The sequence below is a fragment of the Gopherus flavomarginatus genome, chromosome 4 (assembly GCF_025201925.1).
Source record: "Gopherus flavomarginatus isolate rGopFla2 chromosome 4, rGopFla2.mat.asm, whole genome shotgun sequence".
In the NCBI taxonomy this organism is placed as follows: domain Eukaryota; kingdom Metazoa; phylum Chordata; order Testudines; family Testudinidae; genus Gopherus; species Gopherus flavomarginatus.
This window is the reverse complement of record NC_066620.1, coordinates 133231714-133256027: the sequence shown is the minus strand read 5'-3', so window position 1 is coordinate 133256027 and position 24314 is coordinate 133231714. Positions and strand designations below refer to the sequence as shown.

The 24314-nt window shown below is 39.8% G+C and overlaps 1 protein-coding gene across 6 annotated transcripts; it reads right to left on the bottom strand.

Annotated features, from left to right (window-relative positions):
- Window positions 1-5118: 5118 nt before the first annotated feature.
- On the bottom strand, window positions 5119-24095 carry ZBTB24 (zinc finger and BTB domain containing 24). Of its 6 annotated transcripts, XM_050951372.1 has the most exons (9): window positions 23098-24095; window positions 20164-20248; window positions 19081-20077; window positions 18434-18601; window positions 18144-18227; window positions 17343-17426; window positions 14770-14851; window positions 10626-11416; window positions 5191-5381 (listed from the first exon to the last, which is right to left on the bottom strand). In XM_050951372.1, the coding sequence occupies exons 3-9, from the start codon at window positions 20048-20050 to the stop codon at window positions 5278-5280; spliced, it is 2283 nt and encodes a 760-aa protein (XP_050807329.1). In that variant the 5' UTR covers window positions 20051-20077; window positions 20164-20248; window positions 23098-24095; the 3' UTR covers window positions 5191-5277. The 6 variants fall into 6 exon arrangements, 5 of the variants coding, with proteins under 5 accessions (XP_050807330.1, XP_050807329.1, XP_050807327.1 ...); XM_050951373.1 differs by lacking the exons at window positions 5191-5381; window positions 20164-20248 and adding an exon at window positions 5119-5180 and having other exon boundaries at window positions 19081-20099; XM_050951370.1 differs by lacking the exon at window positions 20164-20248 and having other exon boundaries at window positions 19081-20099.
- Window positions 24096-24314: the final 219 nt, after the last annotated feature.

Sequence of the window (24314 nt, the reverse complement as noted above, 5' to 3'; positions counted from 1 at the left end):
AGTGAAGTTCTGGAACAGCCTTCCAAGGGGAGTAGTGGGGGCAAAAGACACATCTGGCTTCAAGACTAAGCTTAATAAGCTTATGGAGGGAATGGTATAATGAGATTTATCTTTGACTATTAGCAATAAATATGCCCAATGGCTTGTGATGGGATGTTAGATGGGATGGGATCTGAGTTACTACAGAGAATTCTTTCCTGGGTGTCTGGCTGGTGAGTCTTGTGCACATGCTCAGAGTTTAGCTGATCGCCATATTTGGGGTCGGGAAGGAATTTTCCTCTAGGGCAGATTGGTGGAGGCCCTGGGGGATTTTCGCCTTCCTCTGCAGCGTGGAGCATGGGTTACTTGCTGGAAGATTCTCTGCACCTTGAAGTCATTAAACCAGGTGGAGTGGGGTAAGCTCCCTGACCCCACTCCCTGGCCAAAGCAGGGCAATGGAGCTCAAGGGCCGGATTAAAAGTTTATTTTAATATCTCTTCTCAGAGTTAAATTGATTAACAACAACATTGCTTAATTATGGTTTATTTTGTAGCTAAAATAGTTTGATTATATTTTGGTTATTGCCATGGTCAAATGGAGAAACACCAATGATTCAAGAAAGCTAATTATTGCTGACTTCTTTGATTTGTAAACATGAAAACTACCAAACTTTTATGTAGTGCGGTACCCTGGAGTTTTAGCTAACATACAATTTGTGTTCAGACAGGAGCAAAATTGTGTGGTAAAAATCAACAAAAAGCTCAGTAAAGTAATTTTCTAACAGCGCATTGTTCAACAGTATCATTTTATTTTGAAACAAACTTGTGGTGTCCCTGTTTGAACATGAATTGTTAATTTCATGAGCATTCCTGGCCTGCCATACTATTTTCATACCCAGATGCGGCCCTCAGGCCAAAAAGTTTGCCCATTCCTGGTCTAGTTTCACCTTCCAGCCATTAGATCTTGTTCTATCTTTAATAGATTGAAGATCCCTCCTATCAAATTTCTGTTCCCCCTACTTACATATTGTGAACAAAATACCCCTTAACCTTTTCTTAGTTAAGCTAAACAGATTGACGTGCATCTTTTACTATAATATATGTTTGCCAATCCTTTAGTCATTAGCATGGTTCTTCTCCAAACCCTCTCCAACTTATCAATATTCTTCTTGAATTGTGGGCATCAGTGCAGGGGGGGAATTCTGTGCCCTGTCTGACCCCTCAGCAGCCCCACACGGTCTGTCTCCCCACAGCCCCTGTCTCCTGACCTGGCCCAACAAGTGTTGTGAAGAAGGCAGGCTCCTTCTCTTCCCCAGGTAGCTGGGAGCTGCTGCTCTGTCCTAGCACCACAGTGCCCTCTGGTGGGCAAAAGACAGCACTGCAGCAACGGTCCCGCAAAAGCAAAAATTTAAAAATATGCATGGCTTATTAATTATGCACACATGCAGTCGCGCAGAATTCCCCCAGGAGTAACCAGAGCTGGACACAGTATTCCAGCAGCAGCTGTACCAATGCCAAATACAGAGGTAAAATAACCTCCTTACTCAATATTCCCTTCTTTGTACAGCCAAAGATTGTATTATCCCTCCTGGCCCCAGCCTTGCATTCAGATAATTATCCATCATGGCCCCAAGCGCTTTTCAGAGACATTGCTTCCCAAAATAGTCCCTCATCCTGTTAGTAGGGCCCTACCTTCTTTGTTCCTAGATGTATACAATTACATTTAGCTGTATTAAAATGTATATTTGCTTGTGCCATTTACCAATCAATCAATCTTGATCACTCTGTATTAGTGATCTGTCCTCTTCATTATTTACCAGTCCAACAATCTCTGTCATCTGCAAACTTGCAGTAATTGTTTTCTCCCCCAGGTCATTGATGAAAATGTTAAATATCATAGGGCCAAGAACCAAACTCTGTAGGATCTCACTAGAAACACTGCTGCACAGTGATGATTCCCCATTTACAATTATAGTGAGACCTATCATTTAGCAAGTTTTTAATCCATTTAACATGTGCCATATTGATTTTATATCAGTCTAGTTTCTTAATCAAAATGTTGTGCAGTAGCAAGTCAAATGCCGTAAAGAAATCCAAGTAAAGCACATTGACATTACCTTTAGGAAAATTTGTAATCTTACAGAAAGTTGGGTTGACAAGATCTATGTTCCACAAAACCACATTGATTGGTGCAGGGAAGGGCATGTTAACTTGAAATTGTTTGATATGAAATGTTATAGGATAACTGTTAAAAGAGAAATTGTGTGATGAGGTATGTTGTGGGATGAATACCAAAAACAACATGCCATTGGGTGCACGGAGACACAAAGGCTTGGACACCTATATGGAAGCTCCATTGAGACTGCCCATTTGGAACTCTGGGGCATCTGAAATTGAAGTATCCTCAGGCTGGCTTCTGAGGAGAGGAGCAGCAGAATCAGAGAGGCAGTCAAGGAATTAGGAAGGAAAGCACTGCTGGTCTTTTATAAGAAAACACTTTCCTTAGTGAAGTAAGAAGAAGAGTTATTGAACGCAATTGTTTAATCTGGTTAAATAAAAGTTTAGTAGTTTTTCAAACCCAGAAGACAGTGGGTTCTGAAGAGATATGCAGGACCCTTGAAATAAAAGTTAAGAAAAGCAGTCAGGATCACTGGATATTTATAGGCAAACATCTTGAGAGGAAGATTAGAGGGCATAAAAGGCTGCATGAGCAACTCAGACACTGGTGTTGAACAAGGTGTGGTAGTGATAATTGGTACTGATTATATTACCTTTGTTTAATTCATTATTAAGTTCCATATCACCATTCCAGTATTTTGCCAAGGGTCAATGTCAGGTTGACAGGCCTATAAATTACCTGCATTATCTCCCATTTACGCTGTTTAATATTGGCACAGCTTTAGTTTTCTTCCCCAATGTTCCAAAAGTTGTTGAAAACAGTATCAATGGTCCATGTTGATCATGAAGTTTGTTGCCTTGACTGAAGACACTGCCAGCTGTGGCGAGGATTGCTTGAGTGGAAGATTATGGCCATTTTTCTCAGAAGTGGACCTACACCAAAAGTTGCACACTGAAGGTATGATGTTAAATCAATATGGTTAAGTGGGTAGATATTTATATTGGTTTAAACCTAGATTACAGCAGTTTAGTTTTGCACCTGTAAACTATCACTTTTTATAAGTCAAGCAAAAAGTTAATTTTTGGTTCCTGTCTTCACTTAGTTTTTCACTGCATGATGATTAGTTTTAGTATGACAACATGGCTTCCCATTATGTGGTGGAACACAAGTCTTGTCTTCACTAGGAAAAAGGTGCATCTTTAACATGTTAAATCCCACGATATACAAAGGCAGTTGTAGTTTTAACTTGTTGAGGTTAGTAGGGTAAGCCTAGGTTTTATCTTGGCCAGCTGCCTCGTGTATACTAGGATTTTAATACATTTAAAAATATACCTTTTTTCCTCATGTACGCAGCCAAGGTCCCTCCAGCATGTGGTACGCTGAATCTAAGTGGCAAGACTACTTTGTTTCTGAGATATACTGGAAGTTTTGTGGCAGCTCCAGTTAAAACAAAATGAGTCAAATATGAAAAACAACAATCCATATTCACCTAGACCAGTGGTTCTCAAACATCTTTCCAAATGTTGTTTGTACCATTGGCAAACTATTGTAAAGTGCTTTGCATAAAAGCTCTACATAAAAAAACCTTAATAATGAATTATTTTTTGTTCTACAAATAAAAGCACACAACTCACATTTTAATATCAGTAGTCTTACCCTTCTAATGTGATGGATGTGCCCTCTCCCCCTGCCACGGCAGCCCTTGAGCTGGGGCTTAGAAGGTGTGTGTGTGTGTGGGTCTCCCTCTCTCCCCCACCACAGCAGCCACATAGTTGGGGCTGGGAAGGAGGGCTGTTTCTCCCTGGCAGCTGCAGCCTTAGAGTTGGGGAAAGTCACCTCTTTCTCTGGCTGCCGCAGCCCTGCACCCCCCCTCTTCTCACCCCACTGTCCCCCTCCCACCTACTTCCATTCCCCCCCAAGGCCACCACCTCACCTTACATGTGCATCTTCTCCAGGGTCCAGGCACCTAATTAGTGGAGCCATGCAGGTAGGTGGCCCTTCATTCTCTCGTGTGCAGCTGCCGAGGCACACACCTTAGAGGGAACTATCCACAGACTACCTGAATCGAGTGGTCTGTGGACCACAGTTTGAGAACATCTGACCTAGACCAATACATTTTCAATGTGCCACAGAGTAATACACAACTGTGCTACGGAGATTGAAGGCAAATAGGCCATTTAAAAATATATATTTATAATTTTTCCCAAATACAACAAATACACCAAAATACCAGATTCATAATACTGCACAAAAGTAAATGAAGATGGTTAGGATAAAGGAAGGGGAAATAACGTATCTATCTTCAGGGTCTGTGTTAATCATAGATCTCTAAAAATTCAGCCCAAATTGCTTTGAATTTTTTGGGCATTCCCTTTCTGCAGCATACTAATTATTTGTTAGCTGTGAGGTTAGCTATATAATAGTCACAGATCAGTATTTGGTGGGAATCAACCTTTCCATTTCTGCAGGATTCACTTTTATTGACCAAAGCTGCACATTGGAACCATGCTGCCTTATTAACAGGTAACATCCTGGTATCCAGAATATATTCAAGAATGAAACTTAAGGAGGAATCCAATTTAGCATTCAATAGCATATTAAAAACTAAATGTACACACATTTGCTAATTGAGCTTTTGTTTAGATTACGCAAGTCTCCCTTTTGCATGTCCATGAACTGGTGCATCTTTCTAAAAACTTAATCTAACAAATCTATCTTCAGCCAAGCAAGGCTAAAGCCTGGTGGATATCGCTGAAGCTCTGGCCTATCCTCATTTAAGTGTTGCAATATAGTTAATTTAGTATATAAAATCATGCAATGCTTCAACTTTGCAGTCTAACTTTTTCAATTCAGTATTATTTTAGAAACAGATCCAGTTTTTTTTAAAACCATCTCTATCTTTTACTGGAGGTTTCTATGGTGTTGAAGGTCTTCCTATAATGCAGTTATCTAGCTAGAAATTACAGGAAGTAAAAAATGGTTACTCACCGTCTTCGTAACCTGTTATTCAACATGTGTTGTTCAACATGTGTTGTTCATGTCCACTCCAATCAAGTGACCGGCACACTTCTTGTTTGAAGAGCCTTGACGAGAGAGTCACCAAAAAGGACAAGCGCCGCATTTGTAAGGGGTTTTGGCTGAGGACCCTTAAGGATCGTGAGCAGAGACTCAGAATTTTCCTCATGGAAGCAGCCCTCCATCCGCAGTCCGACCCCAGGTTGGCAGAGCCCATGCCAAGCGCCTCCTTCTCTGTGTGCAGCACACCGGCACCAATGGCGCGCAAGCTGGCACGACAACAAAGTAGGCTAAGGACTCCTGGCACTGACAGGGCGCCGAACATAAGACTTTTGGCAGGCACCAGTCTTTGTCCCCAGTGCTCCCAAAAAAAAAAAAAAAAAAGGTAGGAGGGGGTGCTCCCCCCCCCAAGCCTATGGAGCCAGAAGCAGGGAGGGCTCAGCCCATGCAGTCTAATTCAGGCCCAGTGCCTCCCAGGGGCTCGTTGAGTACTGCCTGCAAGGAGACCAGTTGAGTCTGGCCCACTACCGTTCTCCGGACCATTGTGGCCAGGACATTCAACTCCTCTCGACTCCTGAGACTTTTGAGGCGGTGGAGGACCTTATTCACCTAATGGCACCACCTTCTCCAAGGAGGGACAAGGCACCAGTGACAACTCAACCACCTATCCAATCTAGGGGCAAGCTGGCAATGATGTCACACCATTCCCCATCTCTGCTGCGCCATTCCCCGGTGCTGGTTGCCCACATGGGGAGATGGCACCAATAGCCAGAGGCCTGGCACCACGCAGTACTGCTCTTACGTGGTCTTCCTCTTCAGAGACCTCGGAGTCTGAGGTGGAGTCCTATCATTCAGATAGATCCAGCAGCAAGAGATCTAGAACCTGGCAACACCGCCAGCCTCTTCAGGCGCCGTGGCCACCTCAATGGCAACCACCAGCTCTGTGGCCCTTTTGGAGTCCCTGGGCCTATCATCAAGCCTAGGGTCAGTGTCAGGCATTGAGATCCAGGACAGTATCAGTCATGTCAGCATCTTCGCCCTCTTGCAGTAGCTGGCACCAGACACCACTGATACCTCTGCCTGATGCTCAGGCCTCAGCGCTAGCAATCACGTCAGCACCAGCGATACAGCAGCCCAACAAATAACCTGACCCTCTTGGCGCCAAGGGCAGTGACCAAGGTAATTTTTATCTACACACACACACACACACACACACGTAATTATAGTTACAGACATACTGCCTCCTCCCTTTAAATCCAAAGAATGAAGAATACAGAGAAAGGGTAACAAATTAACCAAACAAGCATAACTATTATCATCTGTGCATTACCAAAGTATGACAATTCTAGATTGTTACTATAATGGCACTCTTATAAACAATACTTTTTATTAATTTTTTTTTATATAAATACTCACTCCTCTGTTACAAAAGAAAGATAGAATCTGGTTTTATATAGCACTTTTCAGACTCTCATCATTTTGCAAATTACATACAGTACAATCCATTTCAGCACTTTGCTAAATAGCAAATGTTAAATCAGGATGACTGACAGAAAAAAATTCAGCTCAACACATTTCAATGATCCATTTCAAGAATGGCACACCTGGCATTCATTGTCTTGCAGGCCTATTCATAGTAAGGTATGGGTCTGAATTGTTTACTGGAATAAAAATCTACATATGCAAAAAAAATTTCCCTTGGCAACCTGCTTCTTTGTGGATACTGAAGAAATTCTGCTGTACAGTACTTGTTTTTAAAAGAATGAAAAGTAGAGAGAAGGTAGATCAGATGTTTATAATGAAAGAACAAGACGACAGTCAATGAAATTGACAGGCAACAAATTTCAACTGAAATACTTTTTCACACAACAAAATTAGCCCGTGGAACTCAATGTCATAGGATATCCCTGAAATCAAGAACTTTGTGGGATTCAAGAACAAACTGGTCATTTATATAGGTAATAACAACATCCAGAATTACAAAAGAATGAATAAGTAAACAAGAATACCAGAGTTTTAAAAGCAAACTTCTACATAATGGAGGTTAGGATGAAACTTTCATTAATGGGATGGTTATCCCATTCCTGTACCGAATCCTATGAAGCAAGTGGTACTACCCACTGTTGGAAACAGGATGCTGCATTAGAGGGCCTTCTGTTCTGATCTGGTAATTTGTGTGTTCCTAAATGGAACCCCCCCCATCTCCCCTCACAGTATATTCTTGAAACCTTTTTGTCTTGATCATGATATTAAAGAGATTCTCCTGTGCCACTGTTGCATGGATGGTAGTAGCAAATTAGTAGAAAATACACACTGAACAATAGCTCAAATACAACCTTAAAATAGTAGAAGAATTGCTGCCAGTGAAAGCACCATTTTATATTTAATTTTCACCTGGAGGGTTTTCCAAGATGGAGAACAAATTTCAAGCTTTTAAAAAAATTCAAGGACAATCTCTACCAGTACAAGTATTACTGTTTACATAGCATCCAAGTGTGCTAGACATTTCACAAATTGAGTAAAAGCAACAGGCATCTTCTACTGCCAGCTGTGTTTGAACTGTATAGGACTGATTCTTGGTGAAAGCCTTGAACCTGCAATCACATGTAAGGACATTTAAAAAAATATATAAAATCTGACTGTGTTCCTTTAAAGAGCAAAGTTGTGAAAATAATGACAAAACAAAAGCGTAAAGTTAGAGTGGTTTTAGCAGAGACTAGAATCTCAAAATGGAATTCTAATCTTCTATGCACTAGTGAGGTGTCTATGCATATTACATTTACCTTAATTATGGGAATATTATCCTGACAACATCCCAAAACCAAAAACTCATCTTAACATGGTGAGTCTATCTCACTTTTTACCAAGACGGAACAGTATGTAAGGTAGTTAAGTCATTAAAAAAAAAAAGTACTAGTTTGACAGAAGAAATATTTGGAGAAAATGCATTAGCCAGGTACAACCAGGGAGTCATTCTGAGTTGAAGCTAACGGGACTTTTTCCAGGTCCAAGAGTCAAATGCATTAGGCATTATTTTCAAAAAAGATTCAGGCATACATGCAGTAAATTGTACTAATTTCTTTCCAGGGTGGAAATTACTTTAAAAATTAGTGGTAAAGAGAAAGGTAGAATTAAAGGAAATGAGAAAGACATGGACTCCCATCCTCAGGAACAAGCAGAAATTTAAAAAAAAAAAAAAAAAAAAAGGACTCTGACAGCAATTTTTTAAAGCAGACAAAGCAAAATTAGTGAGACTCATTGTCCTGCTATCCACACATGGCAGTCTTTTCATAGCCTGCTCAGTTCTTAGTTTTACAAATTGTTGACATGTATGCAATAAAAATGAAACCCTCTTCTTGTGCAGGCAATATCTAGTAACCACTACCATAAGTTTGTATTATCACGAGTGACTTTTTAGCCACCAACTGAAAGTTTAAAAACTCAATATATATGCTCTTTCTTGAATTTGAATAACCAGCGTTTTTTCATTATACAAACTTCTAGAATTTAATCTCAGAAAGCTGTGACCAGTTTGCCCTGCAAAACATTTAGGAATTTACATAATAATAAGCATGTCTCAATCCTGAATAAAACCAGAAATGTAGGTTATAAAAAAGTTATTAAAGCTTTTCTAGGGGAAGCACCATACAATTGTAAACTGAAAGCTTGAGACACCATTTTATATATGCTGCAATATTTAAGACTCAGATTTTATTTTGCAATGGTTAACAAGCAGAACTATTTCACTATGTAAAATGTTAAATAATATTTTCCCCAGACAAAAGAGATCGTTTAATTTTATTTTTTCTTTAAGTTCTTGCAACATCAAAATCTTTAGCTTCTGGATTACAGTTACATTATATTCTATTTCTCTTTTGTTAATGGTTTTCTACATTACATATATAGACAGTATTTCTCCATTTTGGGAGGGAATTTAGGTAATGAATCAGGTTAATCAATACAATAGATTTACAGTTGGGAGGTAAAATTGGTTTCTCCCCTCCCCCATTGTCTCCCCTCCTCACATCAACTTACTTAAAAGTTGGTATAGCTCCATGGAGAAACTGATATACTTTTTACCCAAATTACAGTCACACATTCTCAGTAGCTAGCTGAAAGATAAAAAGCAAACGCTCAGAAATGAAAATTCATACCAATGGCTTTCTGTCTAGCCAAAGGTGCATATAGCCAGTTACATAGGAAACTTCCTTTGAAAAAAATCTAACATAAATATTAAGGATAGAAGTTGGTTTTTGTCATGTTTAAAACTAGAAATACGAGATACCTATTTAAATCACCTGACATTTTTAACCTCAGCCTCAAACTTCAAACTGCTGTAGCTGGCCATATGATATTTTATCAGGATTTTTACATACCAGTGCGTTAAGTAACAGATCATTAGTAACTGAACTCCAAGCTGTAGAGCCATGCTCTTCCCCAGCTTTTCTTTCTGGGATGTCTTTTCAATACTATTTCAGCACTTCTTCACTAGAAGTCAGGCATTAGTAATGTAAACTGCACACATCTAATCTAGTCAACAAAAAGTTGCACTGTTTTTAAAATCTATTAAGAGATGCGAAATTTTATAGCTCATGTTCTGGAGTGATTTTATTCATTGTTTCAGTCATAACAAAGAATAAATATTACTTTATATTAAAAGTAATGTGACATTTTGCTTTCAAAATATAAAAATAAGGAGTTTAAAATATAAACTGGCTCCTAAACTAAGACTGTCTTGTCAGGAAAAAACCCCCCAACCACACACTTTGCACATCTATAGCACCTTACATTACAAGATCTTCAAAGTGCTTTGCAAAGGTGGCTAAGCATTATCCCCATTTTGTAGATGAGGAAACTAAGGCACTGAGAGGTTAAGTGTCTTGCCCAAGGACACACAAGTCAGTAGCAGCACCAATAGCACAGCACTCAAGCTTTCCAGTAGTCTATCTAGCCACTATATCTCATTGCCTCTACATTAAGTGCACTGATTTAAACTTTTGTTTGGGGAGCAGGAATTGTACAACACAGTAAAAAGAAAGGGAACCAGAGCCAGTCTATGAGTGCATCAATTTCAATCAAAAGCATGAGCAAATTTGGTATTCAATTAATTAAAATGCACTTAAGGGAATGGTCACACTGAAAATTATATATTTACCTAGAGAGAGAAGGCTCATTAAATATAAGACATGTGGTATCAATGTTGTGAAAAAAAATATTGGTTACTTTGACATTTATAGTTCAGATAATAGTCATTTTGACCCCTGCAGAGAAGCCATGGTGTTGATCAGCAGACATCTAGAGTAAAAAAACCCTAAAAATAAATGGATTAAAATAAAGGAAACAAAGCCATCCATCAAGATCACCAAAAGATACAACTTCAAATAGATAATCTGCTGTAGCAAATGAAATGCGATATACATAGGTCATTGAACAGCACACTTCAGCCCAGTTCCCTGAAGGCAAACAAGTATTTAAAAGGAAGCAATGCTAACTTGTATTTCAAAAAGCCTGACCTTGAATCTGATGCTCATGAGATGGGTGGTTTATGGACAAAGATTGCGGATGTGATTCAGAAATGTGTACATTCTGGTTCTGTTCTTCACTAATTTGATGGGATTGGACTGCATCTTGGTTAGTATGAGACTGACAACTAGGTTCCTGGGTCAGCTGCACGTGCTGAGTTTCTGTTGCTAGATGAAGTTCTTCAGTTTGCCCCTGATGGGCATGAAGATGTGCTAGTGCTTCCTTTGAAAGAGTGATGACATGCATTTGCTCAGATTGTGTAGTCTCTATTTGGTTCTCCATCATATTGATACTTTGGATTTGTTCTACTTGTTCCTGCTGGGCTGCAAGAAGCAAGTTCTGCAGCTGTTGTGGTGGCTGAGTGAGTAGCGCAAGATTAGCAGCCTGGCCTGTTGTCATATTTTGGGAGTTCTCAGCAGTAACAATACTAATACCTTGATTATGACCAGGTATAAAATTTATGTTATGTACTGAATCTGTGACAAGCAACTGAATCTCTTGTCCTCCAGATGTGGACAGTTGATATTGCTGCAGCTGAAGAATGTTTCTGACCTCCTCTGAGCTATTGCTGCTGCTAGGAGCACTGCTTGACTCTTGCAATTGTTTTTCTTTGCTGTGAATTTTCAAATGAGACTTCAAATTGTCCAAGCGTGCAAACTGCAAATTACACTCTGGGCAGGAGAAAGGCTTTTTGCCTGTGTGTAAGATACAGTGTCTCCTCTTTGCACTGGAATCCGAGAAACATTTTCCACATATACCACAAGAATATGGCTTTTCTCCTCTGTAAGAGAATATTTTACTTAAATCAGAAATACTAATTCTAAGACTGCTGCTCTCTGCAAGGTATTACCTGGTATATACCTCGTCACAAATATAATACCACCACCACCAATAATAAATAATAATAATAATCTCTGCTATACTACAGTGTGCTTACAGGCAGTCATTAAGAAAAATATTCAGTGCTACATTTTCTACATTCTACTTTTAAGAACTGCACAATAATATGACAAAGTTCCCCCTAATTTGTTCACATGCAAGAGTTAACAACAGGACTGCCTTCATACAGAAATATTGAAATTTTCAGTTTTATGAAGCCCTGCTTTGACAAAATGGGGGAGGAGGGGCATAAAAACTGGAGTATTCATCTATTTTATATATCATTAAGGATTAATTTTAATTTGCATTTATTTTGTCCCTTCAGCTATTTTTAATGTTGACTGAAAAATATCTAAAGCCTAATTTCCGGACACACATGGCCTAGGAAGAAAAGAATAGGTTTTGCTGTAATCAAATGGGATTTTTATTGCCTGCCTCATAATAGCTCTCTAATGGTCTCAATTTTTAGGAGGTTCCTTTACGCAATACATGGCTTGTAGTCATATGGATGTGAGGTGACGTTAGTGGTGTGTACTTTTATCTTAAAAAAAAACAACAGGTAGCATTGATGTTGGAATGTAATGTGTAAACGGGGTTTGACAGTTTTTTGTTTTTTTTTTTAAAACAGAAGAAAGCTATCATAAGATATTTCTGCAAAAATCTATCTAAAATTTAAGATAGTTTATCCCCCAAGTTTACCTACAATAAGCCTTCCCCCAGCTCTCTGCCTAATTTTCTCCACAATTTATTGCATTTTTTGCTTTAAAGTGTTAAGCAGAATTCTATGTAAACAATGCACATTTTAACACACATTTGAAAATACTGTAAAGAACATGAAATATTTATACTTCCTTCCATGTTGGAAATAAATTGGTCAGATTGCACACAGTAAATCCTAAAAATTTCTCTTGAGGTTTTTATGCCAAAACAAGCACTAATATCTGAACACCATAAGATTACAACAAGGCATTATAATTTATATCAAACACTTGAGGCCAAATGTAATAGTTTACATTTTACATAAATTGGTATTATGTTCAAAAACTCTACTATAGACTTGTTAATTACAGGGATTAATTTAAGTAAACTGTCTCAACAGAAGCCATGCAGGAAAATGATCAGGTAACAGTTATGATTGTAATAACTTGCTTCTGCTCTCATAGAGAAGCCTATAAATTTTTTGGTATCACTATTTGTCTTGTGCTGACAGTGTAGGCAATGCCATAAAATACACAAAAATAAAGACAGCCCCTGCCCTATATTAGATGGAATCTCTTCAAGCTTTAAAAAGGAATTTGAGAAACTTTAAAGCAAGAACAATGGGAAATAGGTAATCTTAATTTTTAAACTTTCACACAACAGTATCTCATAGAATAATTTGGCAGGATCAGATTAAAACATGTTTCCATGAGAATGGAGGATCAGGACATTGGCAACAGCATACAGAGCTTTATACATCACTGTTTAGAATACAGCTCAAGTCAGTGAAGACCAAAATGCATTACTGCAACTGCTGTTTAGTTGCTTATATGAAATAAATGGGTGATCTAATTTCAGTCCCTGCAGTGTCCACGCTTACCACACACAACACCCCATCTTCAGAAGTGGCACTGAGACCCTTATTGACTATTTCTGATATAAAGGATTTATTTACAGACTTTTCTATGGAGCTCTTCGTAGCAGTATTTTAACACTTTGCAAACATGAATATAACCTCAAAACACCCTTTTGAGGTAATTAAATAGTAGTTTTCTCCCCTTTAAAAAAAAATATTTGTATTGCAGTAACACTAGAACTCAGGGCCTCACAGTGTTGGGCGTTTTTAATTACTGCAGTGGAACAAACTTATGACCTTTGGTACTTTAAGACAGCAATTGTAACACTGAACCATGTAGCTGAATTGTGTAATAAGTACATGATGACTGAAATATCAAATGAAGAGATGCTACCAAGGAAACTTGATAGGAAGCTTGCACTTCCATTAACTCATACTAACAGTTTATGAATAAATTAAGAGCCAACTAACTGTTAAACAGGCATATTTCATGAGCACTAAAACCCTCTTCCAAAAGCAAAATGTTTCTGAACCTTCATAACATTTACCCATGCAGTAATCAAATATAAAATTAGAAATTGTGCATCCACCATCTGAACAGTGATACAAGTTTACTATTAAAATTAATCCAGCACATTGTGATTTTAAAGTGAAAAAAACAAAATACAGCAGATGTATGCCATATATCATGACATCAATTTCAGGTGTAAGGTCTGATACCTCAAATTAACAAGGAATCTGTGATAAACAAGAACACCTGACTTAACACACAGGTGTACCCATTTTGTTTAATTTTTTTTCTCCTCTTTAGCTGAGAGATCTGCAAATGCAACAGGAGAAACTGACTATAGTGAAACTGCTTATGCACAGTATTGTCAAATGTACCAAATAAAACTGAAAAGAATTCTCCCCTACTCCTGACCTAATCTCTCAGCTATAGAAATCATAGGTGTTACTTGTAATACTGTACTAGGAAAGAAATCACATCCATTCTAAAAAATGCAACCTAAATTACTGGCTTTAACTTACTTGGGTTTTCTGTAGAACCTAAAAGATTCCCAGATAAATTAAAACTACATGACAAGGTCACTAGTGTACTTTACAGACTTTCCTACTCTCCTCTGGTTAAATCACCACCACCACATCAATTATAGGGGAAATGCTCAGTCAGAGAGGAGAGCTTTACAGCATGCCTAGATTAGTTATCATAATACTACCTACTAACACTTCAAAATGTAAAAACCACTATGAAAAAATATGATATAGGACTTATTTCCTCATTAAAATCTGTAAAATTTTACACTGATTCAAATATGCTAATAAATTGTAATAAAGAACAAATACATGGTATTCACAGCATTTAGTAATCAATCAGTACCCACACATCAAGTAAGTGCAGCTAAGGAGCAATGGTTATTAGTGTCATATAACCCATATATCACAGCTACTTGATTAGAAGTTGCATATCAGAGATTCACTCAATTTAATAAAAATCATGCACATCTTAGGTAGCGTAAAGATGCTCATTTTATAATAAGGTAACAACCTGTTAAATAGAGAGCCAATCATTATATTACTGTATATTTCTCTAAACAAAAGTTCACTGTTGCAATGATTGTTGGTTTTATCTTTAACATTTATATGGCAAGAATTTTAAACCTGGTAAAACTTCCTAAATAAATAGCAAAACTATACTGTACCTGTGGATTCTGATGTGAGTCTGAAGAGAACTTTTTGCTGTGAATGACTTGCCACAGATTTCACAAGTAAATGGCTTCTCACCTACAAAAAAAAGATAGTTTGAAGTACACTCGTAAGTTATAATTACTGTAATAATCAATACCACCAACAGGCTCTCATATAGCACTTTTCATCAGTACATCTAAAAGCACTTTAAGTATCATTAGCTGCATATCACAGATGTGGAAACTGAGGGAATGCAGTGAACTGACTTGCTCAGGGTCATCCAGGTGACCAGTGGCTGAGCCTGGAATAGAAACCAGGTCTCCAGAGCTCCCATGCTCTATCCAATAGGTCAGACTGCCTGCTCATAATTACAGTAAGTTCTAAGAAATCACAACTGTGCACACCAACAAGTGTAAAAGAAAGTTATTCATGCCTGCTAACTCAGGAATAAACAAAGTTAAATTATTATGCTTCTAGTGTGAGAAAGCATGGCTTTCAAAAAGGCTGCAATCCAGCTAGACCAGGGGTGGGCAAACTATGGCCCGCGGGCTGGACATCCTGCCCAGCCTCCGAGCTCCTGGCCTGGGAGGCTAGCCCCCAGCCCCTCCCCTGATGTCCCCAATCCCCTGCAGCCTCAGCTCGCTCGCTCCGCTGCCAGCACAATGCTCTGGGCGGCGGGGCTTTGAGCTCCTGCGGCAGCGCAGCCTCAGAGCTCGGCCTGACCTGGTGCTCTGTGCTGCGCGGTGGCAGTGGCAGTGTGGCCCGGCTCCAGCCAGGCAGCACAGCTGTAGCGCCGCCAGCCATCAGTGCTCCAGGCACTGCGATAAGGGGAGAGTGAGGGCCTTGGATAGAGGGCAGGGGAGTTCGGGGTGGTGGTCAGGGGTGTGGATGTGGATAGTAGTCAGGGGGGAATCAGAGGGTTGAACAGCGGCAGGAGTTCTGGGGGGCAGTCAAGAAGGAGGAGGGGTTGGATGGGGCGGCAGGGGACAGGAGTTCCACGGGCAGTCAGGGGAAAAGGAGAAGGGATGGTTGGATGGGGCAGGGGTCCTGGAAGGGCTGTCAGGAATGAGAGGAGGAGTTGCATGGGGTAGCAAGGGTCCAGGGAGCAGGTCTGTTTTTAACCCTGACCTTGATACTATGCCTCTTCCTCTTACTTCTCATTACACACTCATCCCCTTGCTATATTTACAGTGATATAGCAGCCACTAACAACTGAAGTGCTACCAACAAGTCTTACTGTAACAGCACAGCATGCTGTCCTAGATAGAAAATGCAATGGCTACAATATTGCAAATGGAAATAATCCCTGCATATACCTTTTTCTAAAATTTGAGAAAGCAAGCATTGACCCAATAACATACACACTATACATATGCAGGGAATTGCAAAAAGCAAATGTTTAAGGGTATCCTTATTTATAAAAGCAATTTTCCCCTGTCAAAGATAGAGAAACTATGAGAAGTTATACAAATCTCAAGTTGCATAGTACATTTTCATTTTTCTATCATTTAATATTAAATTTTCCATGGAAAATTTGCAAATCTAAACCTCCACGAAGATGAATTACAAAGGCTTTGCTACATTTAAAACATGCTTGTAAAATTCCAGAAAAAGAAAAAAGTTGAATCTGCTGTTAATATTATTATTTAAAGGTATTAACTAGCACTGTATTTTGAATTACTTTCTCGTTACTCCAAGGGGCAGAAAAACCTGATAAAAAATGCACAAGTTCCATAAGGGTTTGAAATTCGTTACATTATAACCTTTATTTTAATTCTCATTGTTTATGGTATTTGTGGTGTCCTTGGTAGAAAGCAGGAAGTCTAAAACTGAGATTTCTAAGGATCTTGAGGTAGTATAAAGTCTAATTTTGTTCAAGTAAGCACAAAATACAAAAGGCAAAAACATACTATTATTCTAAAAATGTAATTCTTACAAGAGAATTATAATGATTTTAAAAGAAATCTTTGCAGGTGACCTTCCAAACGTGACCTTCAACATGAATTACGTTCTTGGAAGGTTATGCTAAATGATCATGGGAGAGTCAGTTTGCCTCAGCTTGCCCTCCAACTCTCCAAGCAACATACATCCTATGTATTTCAAATTACATTCCCCCTCTTGAAGTCAAGTCCATTAAAACATAATAAAAAGTAACACTTGTGCTGGTCACCAGGGTTCACAAATAATCCAACCCTCAAGACCTCTGGGAGCAGCTTTCTCTGTTCTTGGGTTGCAGCGAGTAGGGTCCTAACACCACCTGGCTCTCCATCAGCCTCACCTAGTCCTCACCCAGAACTGTACCACTGGAGAGTCTCTCAGCACTTTCTGCAGGTCTCTCTGTGAGAAAAGCACCCAATCTTATAGTAGGCATTGCTTTTAGGCTGCCTCCACATGACCCTCTCTTTTGCACTGGTTACAAATACCTGTGGCCATTCCTAGGGGGCATACCTCCTCACCAGGAGCCAGGACATCACTGCACACTTAATGGATGTCTCCCTGCCAACTAGGGATGGGCTATGTGAACCGCATCACAGCCAACAAGTTAGTCTTAGCATTCCTTGAAAGAAAAATGGTGTGTAATATATACCTGTATGTGTTCTTAGATGTTTCTTTAATTGAGCTGCATCCATGAATTTGCGATGACACTGGTTACATTCCGGCAATGAATGGCCTTGTCGCAATAATAAAAAAAGTGTCAGTGCATAAGTGATCCCCTGTATTTCTTCAGTGATCTTTGTTAAAGCACTTCCCTGTAAAATAACCACTTTAATATAATATATAAAGACAACAACGATTCACCAGTTACTTCTGTTCCTGCACATCACTAGAAATGCAGCATTATTCTATTCCATTTGGGGGAGATAGCTCAGTGGTTTCAGCATTGGCCTGCTAAACCTAGGGTTGAGAGTTGAATCCTTGAGGGGGCCATTTAGGGATCAGGGGCAAAAATTGGGGATTGGTCCTGCTTTGAGCAGGGGGTTGGACTAGATGATCTCCTGAGGTCCCTTCCAATCCTGATATTCTATGATTTCCCCAGTTAATTCTATCACTGAAGAAAGGATGCTGGTTGTTTTAACTCCTGATCCCCATCAGGAATCTACCACTTTCCTTTTGGAGCTTTGTGATTCCTTAGTTCCTCTCCACTTTACATGATTATCCAGCCACCATCTTTCTAGAACAAAATTGGTAGGAACTCCTTTTAAAGCTATCAATACCATTCAGCCAGAGGAGCAGCAGAACAACACAAAGCACAATATTGACAACAAACAGTGATGGTACTACTTATCTCTGGTGACCAGATGACAGCCTAATTGATCATAGCAAGGGAAGGGAGAAGGGGGAGAAAGTCAGGCAGCCTGCCCGTCCTCCCCAACCAGCCTTGTTATACCTGTGTGCACTCGGTAATGACTCTTCAGTTGTCTCTTTTGGCTAAAATACTTCCCACACTGATCACATGTAAAAGCCTTCTGCCCTGAAATAAAAATTAATATTTCTAAAAACACAAATAATTAAAATCCAAAAATTAAGCTAAAACATAACTAACATTTCTGTATAACAGACTCTTATGCTGTAAGGTAGCTAACACTTACTTTAAAAAGAAAATACTGAGCAGAAATGTTTGTTTTGAAATATCTAATACCTAATATAGCTAGATTATATTGGTCTTTGATTACTTACCTGTGTGTAGGCTCATGTGTTCCAAAAGAGAATGTTTTGTTGTTAAAGCCTTACTACAGACAGTACAGGAATATGGTCGCTCTCCAGTATGCATCCGCTCATGAACCTGAAGAGAATGCTTCTGGGAAAAGCCTTTACCACATTCATTGCATTTAAAAGGGCGTTCTCCTAAAAATAAAGCATCAAGACTGTAAATAGCAAAGTGTTATTGCTAATAAATGTATAAGTAAATATTCTAAGTTGTAATGCATCTTGCCACTAGTATATTATCACAATTAAAAAATGAATTTTCAGTAGACCAGGAGGTTTAATACAGACAAAAACCTAAGCTTTCTTATAGCAACCATTCAAAATAAATCATTTTGTAAGTATCATTGTCTAGGCACTGCCAATATCAAATTTAATATTTTTTCATTGGAAAAAAATTAATTAACTAGATAGCAATCAGTGTGCAAGCTACAAAGATTATAATCTCTGAAGGTGAGAATTAAGTAAAATAGTAGAAACAAAATCTTGGTTATCCACCATATATACAGCGTGTGTCTAGCAACACCATGTTATAAAGCAACATTTGAACAATTCCAATGCAAACCAATTGTAGCAAGTTACCATACCCTAACCCAAAAAAGGTAGTCTTTTATGCCTACCTGTATGAATTCTCTGATGAATAGCTAAAAAGTGATTATATTTAAACACTTTGCCACATTCTTTGCAACAAGCTTCAGAACCTGTGCGTTTTCTTTTTCTATCAGTTCTCTTTGTCAATACTTTTCCATCTTCATCACCAACAAGTTTATAATCTTTTAGCTTGATAGACCGCCGTATCCTACGTTTGCTATAACGACTCTGATTGCTCTGTCTTCCTTGAGTTTTAGGATCATAATTCTCATCCTTCTCAGCTGACAGATCTACAGCAGCTTCTGAACCACAAGCTGGCTCAGTTTCTTCCATTTCTTTCCTTACTGGAACTTGTTCACCAGCAACTGTTTTTTCTGCTGCAACTTTTTTCATAAAATTTTGTTTATTTTGCACTGAATTGTTCTCTCTTAGCTGCATATCTTCAACAGAAGTTGTCCCAAATTTTTCCTCTTGAACATTCTTGACTTTTCTTGGTCTTCCTCGTTTTCGTTTGGGTGGATCTCCATTTTTCTTGTCATTTGCAAAGACAACTACTGAAGCACCACTACTAGATGTGAGAGGTAATACATTATTTGGGCTATGGCTGGTCTGATAATCTGCATGTGCCCACACTAAATCATTCACTTTTAGGAGTTGTGCAGTTGCCAATATTTGTTCCACACTTTTTTCATTGGACTGGAGATAACCTGTGTAGATAAATTCCAGTAGTGCACCAAAAGTGTCTGCAACCATTCCCTCCAACATATAAATTGACTGACTTATCTCTCCCTCATCTACAAACATCATTGAAAAGTACTCACTGCTGGCAGCAAGTAAAGCTTTGTGGGCTCTGAAGTGCACATCCTCTACTATTAAAGTGATATCACAAAGAAAATTCTTTTTCCTTTGTTCAGCAAAATTAGCTAGAATGGTATCTCTGTGAGCCTTAGAATGGATAACAACAAGCTTCTCTGGAGGGTCAGCAGTTGCTTCTGCCATTTTTATTGCAAACAGGAAAAGATTTACCTACAAGAGTAAAACAGTATTACTGAAAAAAAACAAAAAACATTATTAGAGGTTTGCATTACAAAAAACAAAGTAATACAACTTACTCCAGAACTAAGGAATTTCTGCAGCAAAACTGAAGCTTTTGACCTAGTTGTACCAACTCAATAATCCTGACATATACTTTTTTCTCTTCAAATAAAACAAAGTTTTTTAAATACTTAAGAACAGCTATAAAAACTTCATGAAATGCAAACAATTTTTCACAATTATTATTTATTTAGTACCAATGTGCCTCGTGCTGTTCAGTACTCAAAATGACTGCTCCATCTGAATCTGAAACTAATGTCTTTTGGAACTTTAAAAAAAATAAAAGTGAGTGGAAAGAAAAAATTTAGTTATTAGTTTTCACTTTCACAAATACCTTAGGGTTATGATGGGACTTCTAGTAGAACCTATAATGAAATCTTGGCCCACTGAAGTCAATAGTGAAACTCCCACTGACTTCAAGGGCATGATTTCACCCCTAGTTTCACATGCTCCAACTTCTGAAAAATTCTCTTTCAAACCTTTCCCTGCTTATTCTCAGCCCAGAGGTGGTTATGAAAGAAACAGCACTAACAAGTGGTAAAAATGGCGGAAGCTGCCAGAGCAGCCTTATGTGATGGTCCTTACACATATAAACACCAGTTTTGCTAAGCCAGTGGTAGCAATCTTTGTGGGTTTTGGGGTTTTTTTTGTAAAATTCTGTATTGCAGGTATAGTCTAAAACAGGAATAGGCAAGGCCAAATGCAGCATGCGAGCTGATTTTCAGTGCCACTCAAGCTGCACGGGTCCCGGCTACCAGTACGAGGGGCTCTGCATTTTAATTTAATTTTAAATGAAGCTTCTTAAACTTTTTAAAAACCTTATTTACTTTACATACAACAATAGTTTAGTTATATATTATAGACGTATAGAAAGAGACCTTCTAAAAACGTTAAAATGTATTACGGGCACACGAAACCTTAAATTAGAGTGACTAAATTAAGACTTGGCACACCACTTCTGAAAGGTTGCTGACCGCTGGTCTAAAAGAATGAAATAAATTCAAAAATAATAAAGCTACTTTTAGGCAACAAATAAAACAGCATGTTTAAGCACAAAGTGGTCAGTGAATGCAACAATTATGTTTTGTACAGTAACAACTTTAATTTGCCCATATGTAATATATTAGCTACCTGTGATATTCATAAAAATAGTTAACTTTCGTATAAGAAATGTAAAATAAGGTTACGTGTTTAAACAATTGTCAAGGAATTCGAATTTATGGTTCTCATAACAACATTAACTTGCAGAAGCTGCACATGCACGTAGGTACTTAGGTACTGTATACATTCATAGCAACAGAATGGTATCATTACCTTTCTGGATGCAAGATCCTAACAATATTTGTTGTTTAAAAACAAAAAACAAAATAAAAACTCTCTCTAGGGAGGTTAAATAAAACAGGAAGGCACACTAATACGATCTCAGTTGTAGCCATATTGGGCTCAGAATATTAGTGAGACAAGGTGGTGAGATACCATCTTCTATTGGACCGACTTCTGTCGGTGACAGACAAGCTTTTGAGCTACACCAAGCTCTTCTTCAGACTTGAGAAAGGTACACAGTGTCACAGCTAAATACAAGATCCAACAGCCAGTTTAGCACAAGCAGTTAGCACATATTCTCTCTGTTCAATCTTGTATTTAGCTGTGACACCCTGAAAATCTTTCCCAGACATGAAGAAGAGCTGTATGTAACTCAAAATAATCTCTCGCTCACCAAGAGTAGTTGGGCCAAAAAAGATATTACCTCACCTACTTTGTCTCTCTAATATGATCAAATATGAGACAAATTTTCATCCAGGTAGTATTTGCTGGTGGTCTGTAGAGAGCTGGCTAATTACATGGTGTTAGTTTCTCCTCATTTACAGCTGTTAAGATTTATTAGGACAGCTAAAAATAATAAAAACAATAAAAATATCCAGCATTAGGATATTTTAAATAGAAATAATGGTTGTAACTGTAACACAGATTTGCATGACTGCCACCTGGGAGAGAGTCTTTTCCAGACTTGTGAATGGGAGAGGATTGTGGCCCACAAGACATTGTCTGTATAAAAATGGGTACAGTGAAAAAGAAGTTTGAGAACATCTGAAGTATAAAATTTGCCACAAAGTCAGAAAAGCTACTAGGGTCTCTAATTAAATATCAAATAACCAGAAACGAGCTAGATGAGCACTGAACAGCACACTGGAGATTAAAGGACGAGAGCTCAAAGGCAGGCCAGAGTAGGATAATAGAGTTTTGGCATCTATTTTTGTTTTTTTTTCATTGAGGCTGAATTATTTATTTTAACTTTCATATCAAATCACATCCAAAAGTAAAAAAACCAAACATTTTCTGAAACAATGAGCAGTTTATCAAGAGGATCTTGGCTATACGATTGTCATTGCAAGTGTCTGAACAGGGCTCTGGGAAGCAGGACTCCAGGGTTTTACTCTCGGCTTCCGGTCCTGGTTTACTCTAATACTGAGCAAATCACGCCTTTCCACACCTCAGTTTCGCCATTTACAGATGGGGGAGGACATGCCCCACAAGCAGCCTGAAGCGGTAAGTCTCCCCATGATGTACAGTGCTATGTTGGACAGTGCAAGCAGAGGCTGTGGTCCCCACATTACAGCGTGGGGGCCATGCACACGGGCTGGCTCTAGTGTGTTGGAAACCGCTACGACTAGGGGCTATCTCGGACTCTGTGGAGAGAAGGGCCCCCCTTCGGGGGATGGGGGGTCGGGTCAGGCTCAGGACACTCCCTGGCAGCGCTCCAGCGAGCCGGCTCCCGCCCATCGCCCCGTTCCAAGCTGCATGGCCAGACCATTCGCCCGGCAGGCAGCGAGGGGGTTTCTAGCCATCCGGCCCGCAGCAGCCTCAGGAGCCGGGGGGACCGGAAGAGCTGTGCTAGCCGCCCCCGCAGCCCGGCGAGGCCGCCTCGGCTTGGCACGGCGGGGCTCACTCACCAGCGGCAGCCGCAGGCAGCGTTCAGGCAGGGTGCGCGCCCGACCCGGCCGCGCTCTCCTCCCCCGTGGGAGGGGCACGACCCTGCGTCACGGCGTCGAGCTACCCGCACGTCTCTCTCGGCCGTTAAAGCAGCAGTAAATCGACGGGGCCGCGAGAAGGTTCCGAGAGCTGGCAGCCCAGGCCCCGCCTCCTTTGTAACGAACAGCAACGGCCCCTCTGCCAACGTCTCAGCCACCCGGCTCGTGCCCTCGCGCACGGCGGGGGAGTGCGCGGACTTCTGAAGAAAGGGGCCCGCGGCCGTAGTGGAGGAGGCCCTGCGTGTCCGGTCAGGGGCTGTGGGACTGTTCCCCCGTAGGCCAGCAGCTTCTCACTGACTGACACGTTCCGGTGCGCGCGCTCCCTCGTCCTCCAGCCGCCCGGTTTTGGGAGCGGCCTTCCTCGAGCTTGGCCTAGCGTCGGTCTTCGCTTACCTGGGCGAGAGGACGCCGCTGAGGCAGCCCGGTCCGCAGGTGTCTGCCATGCAGCCTACATCGACCCTAACCTTGTAACCATTTCACTTGTGTCACCACTTCCCGACCTGCCGCCAGTGCAACACCACGGACCTTCTCTCTCGTTCTCTGCTCCTGTTCAGCGCCCTGCCGGTCTAGTCCCACAGTTTAGAAAGCTCTTGCCTTATTTAAAACACATATTTTTTAAAAAATCAGCAAAATGTGGAACGCAAATCCTTGAAAGACACCAGCTGGGCTTTGAGAACTAACTAGGCTTTTTAAGTACCAGAGGGCTAGCTGTGTTAGTCTGGAGCTGTAATAGGCAACTGAGTGTCCTGGGGCACTTTATAGACTGACGTATGGGAGCATAAACTTTCATGGGTGAATACTCCATCAGATGCATGTAATGGAAATTTCCAGAGGCAAGTATAAATATGCAGGCAAGAATCAGTCTAGACTGGAAATTTCCACTACATGCATCTGATGAAGTGAGTATTCACCCACAGAAGCTTATGCTCCAATATGTCTGTTAGTCTATAAGGTGCCACAGGACTCTCTTAGGTTTTTAAAAAGTCCTTTCAAAAAGAACAATACGGGCCTGAGAGTGGATAGATTCTGAGGTTTTTTTCTGAGATAAAGCTCTTTTGAGAATTTTTTTAATAGTTTAATTTTACATTCACATCCTCCTTAAACTGTAAATTGTAAATATGGCTGTACAAACATACTGG

What these genes read in the sequence shown, in the direction of transcription:
- ZBTB24 (XM_050951372.1), bottom strand. Translation starts at nt 20,050, where the DNA reads ATGGCAGAAGCAACTGCTGACCCTCCAGAGAAGCTTGTTGTTATCCAT. An exon ending in TCATTACCGAGTGCACACAG is followed by an intron (nt 17,427 to 18,143) that starts GTATAACAAGGC and finishes TATTGCGACAAG; the next exon opens with GCCATTCATTGCCGGAATGT. An exon ending in ACATCTAAGAACACATACAG is followed by an intron (nt 14,852 to 17,342) that starts GTATATATTACA and finishes TTTTTTTTGTAG; the next exon opens with GTGAGAAGCCATTTACTTGT.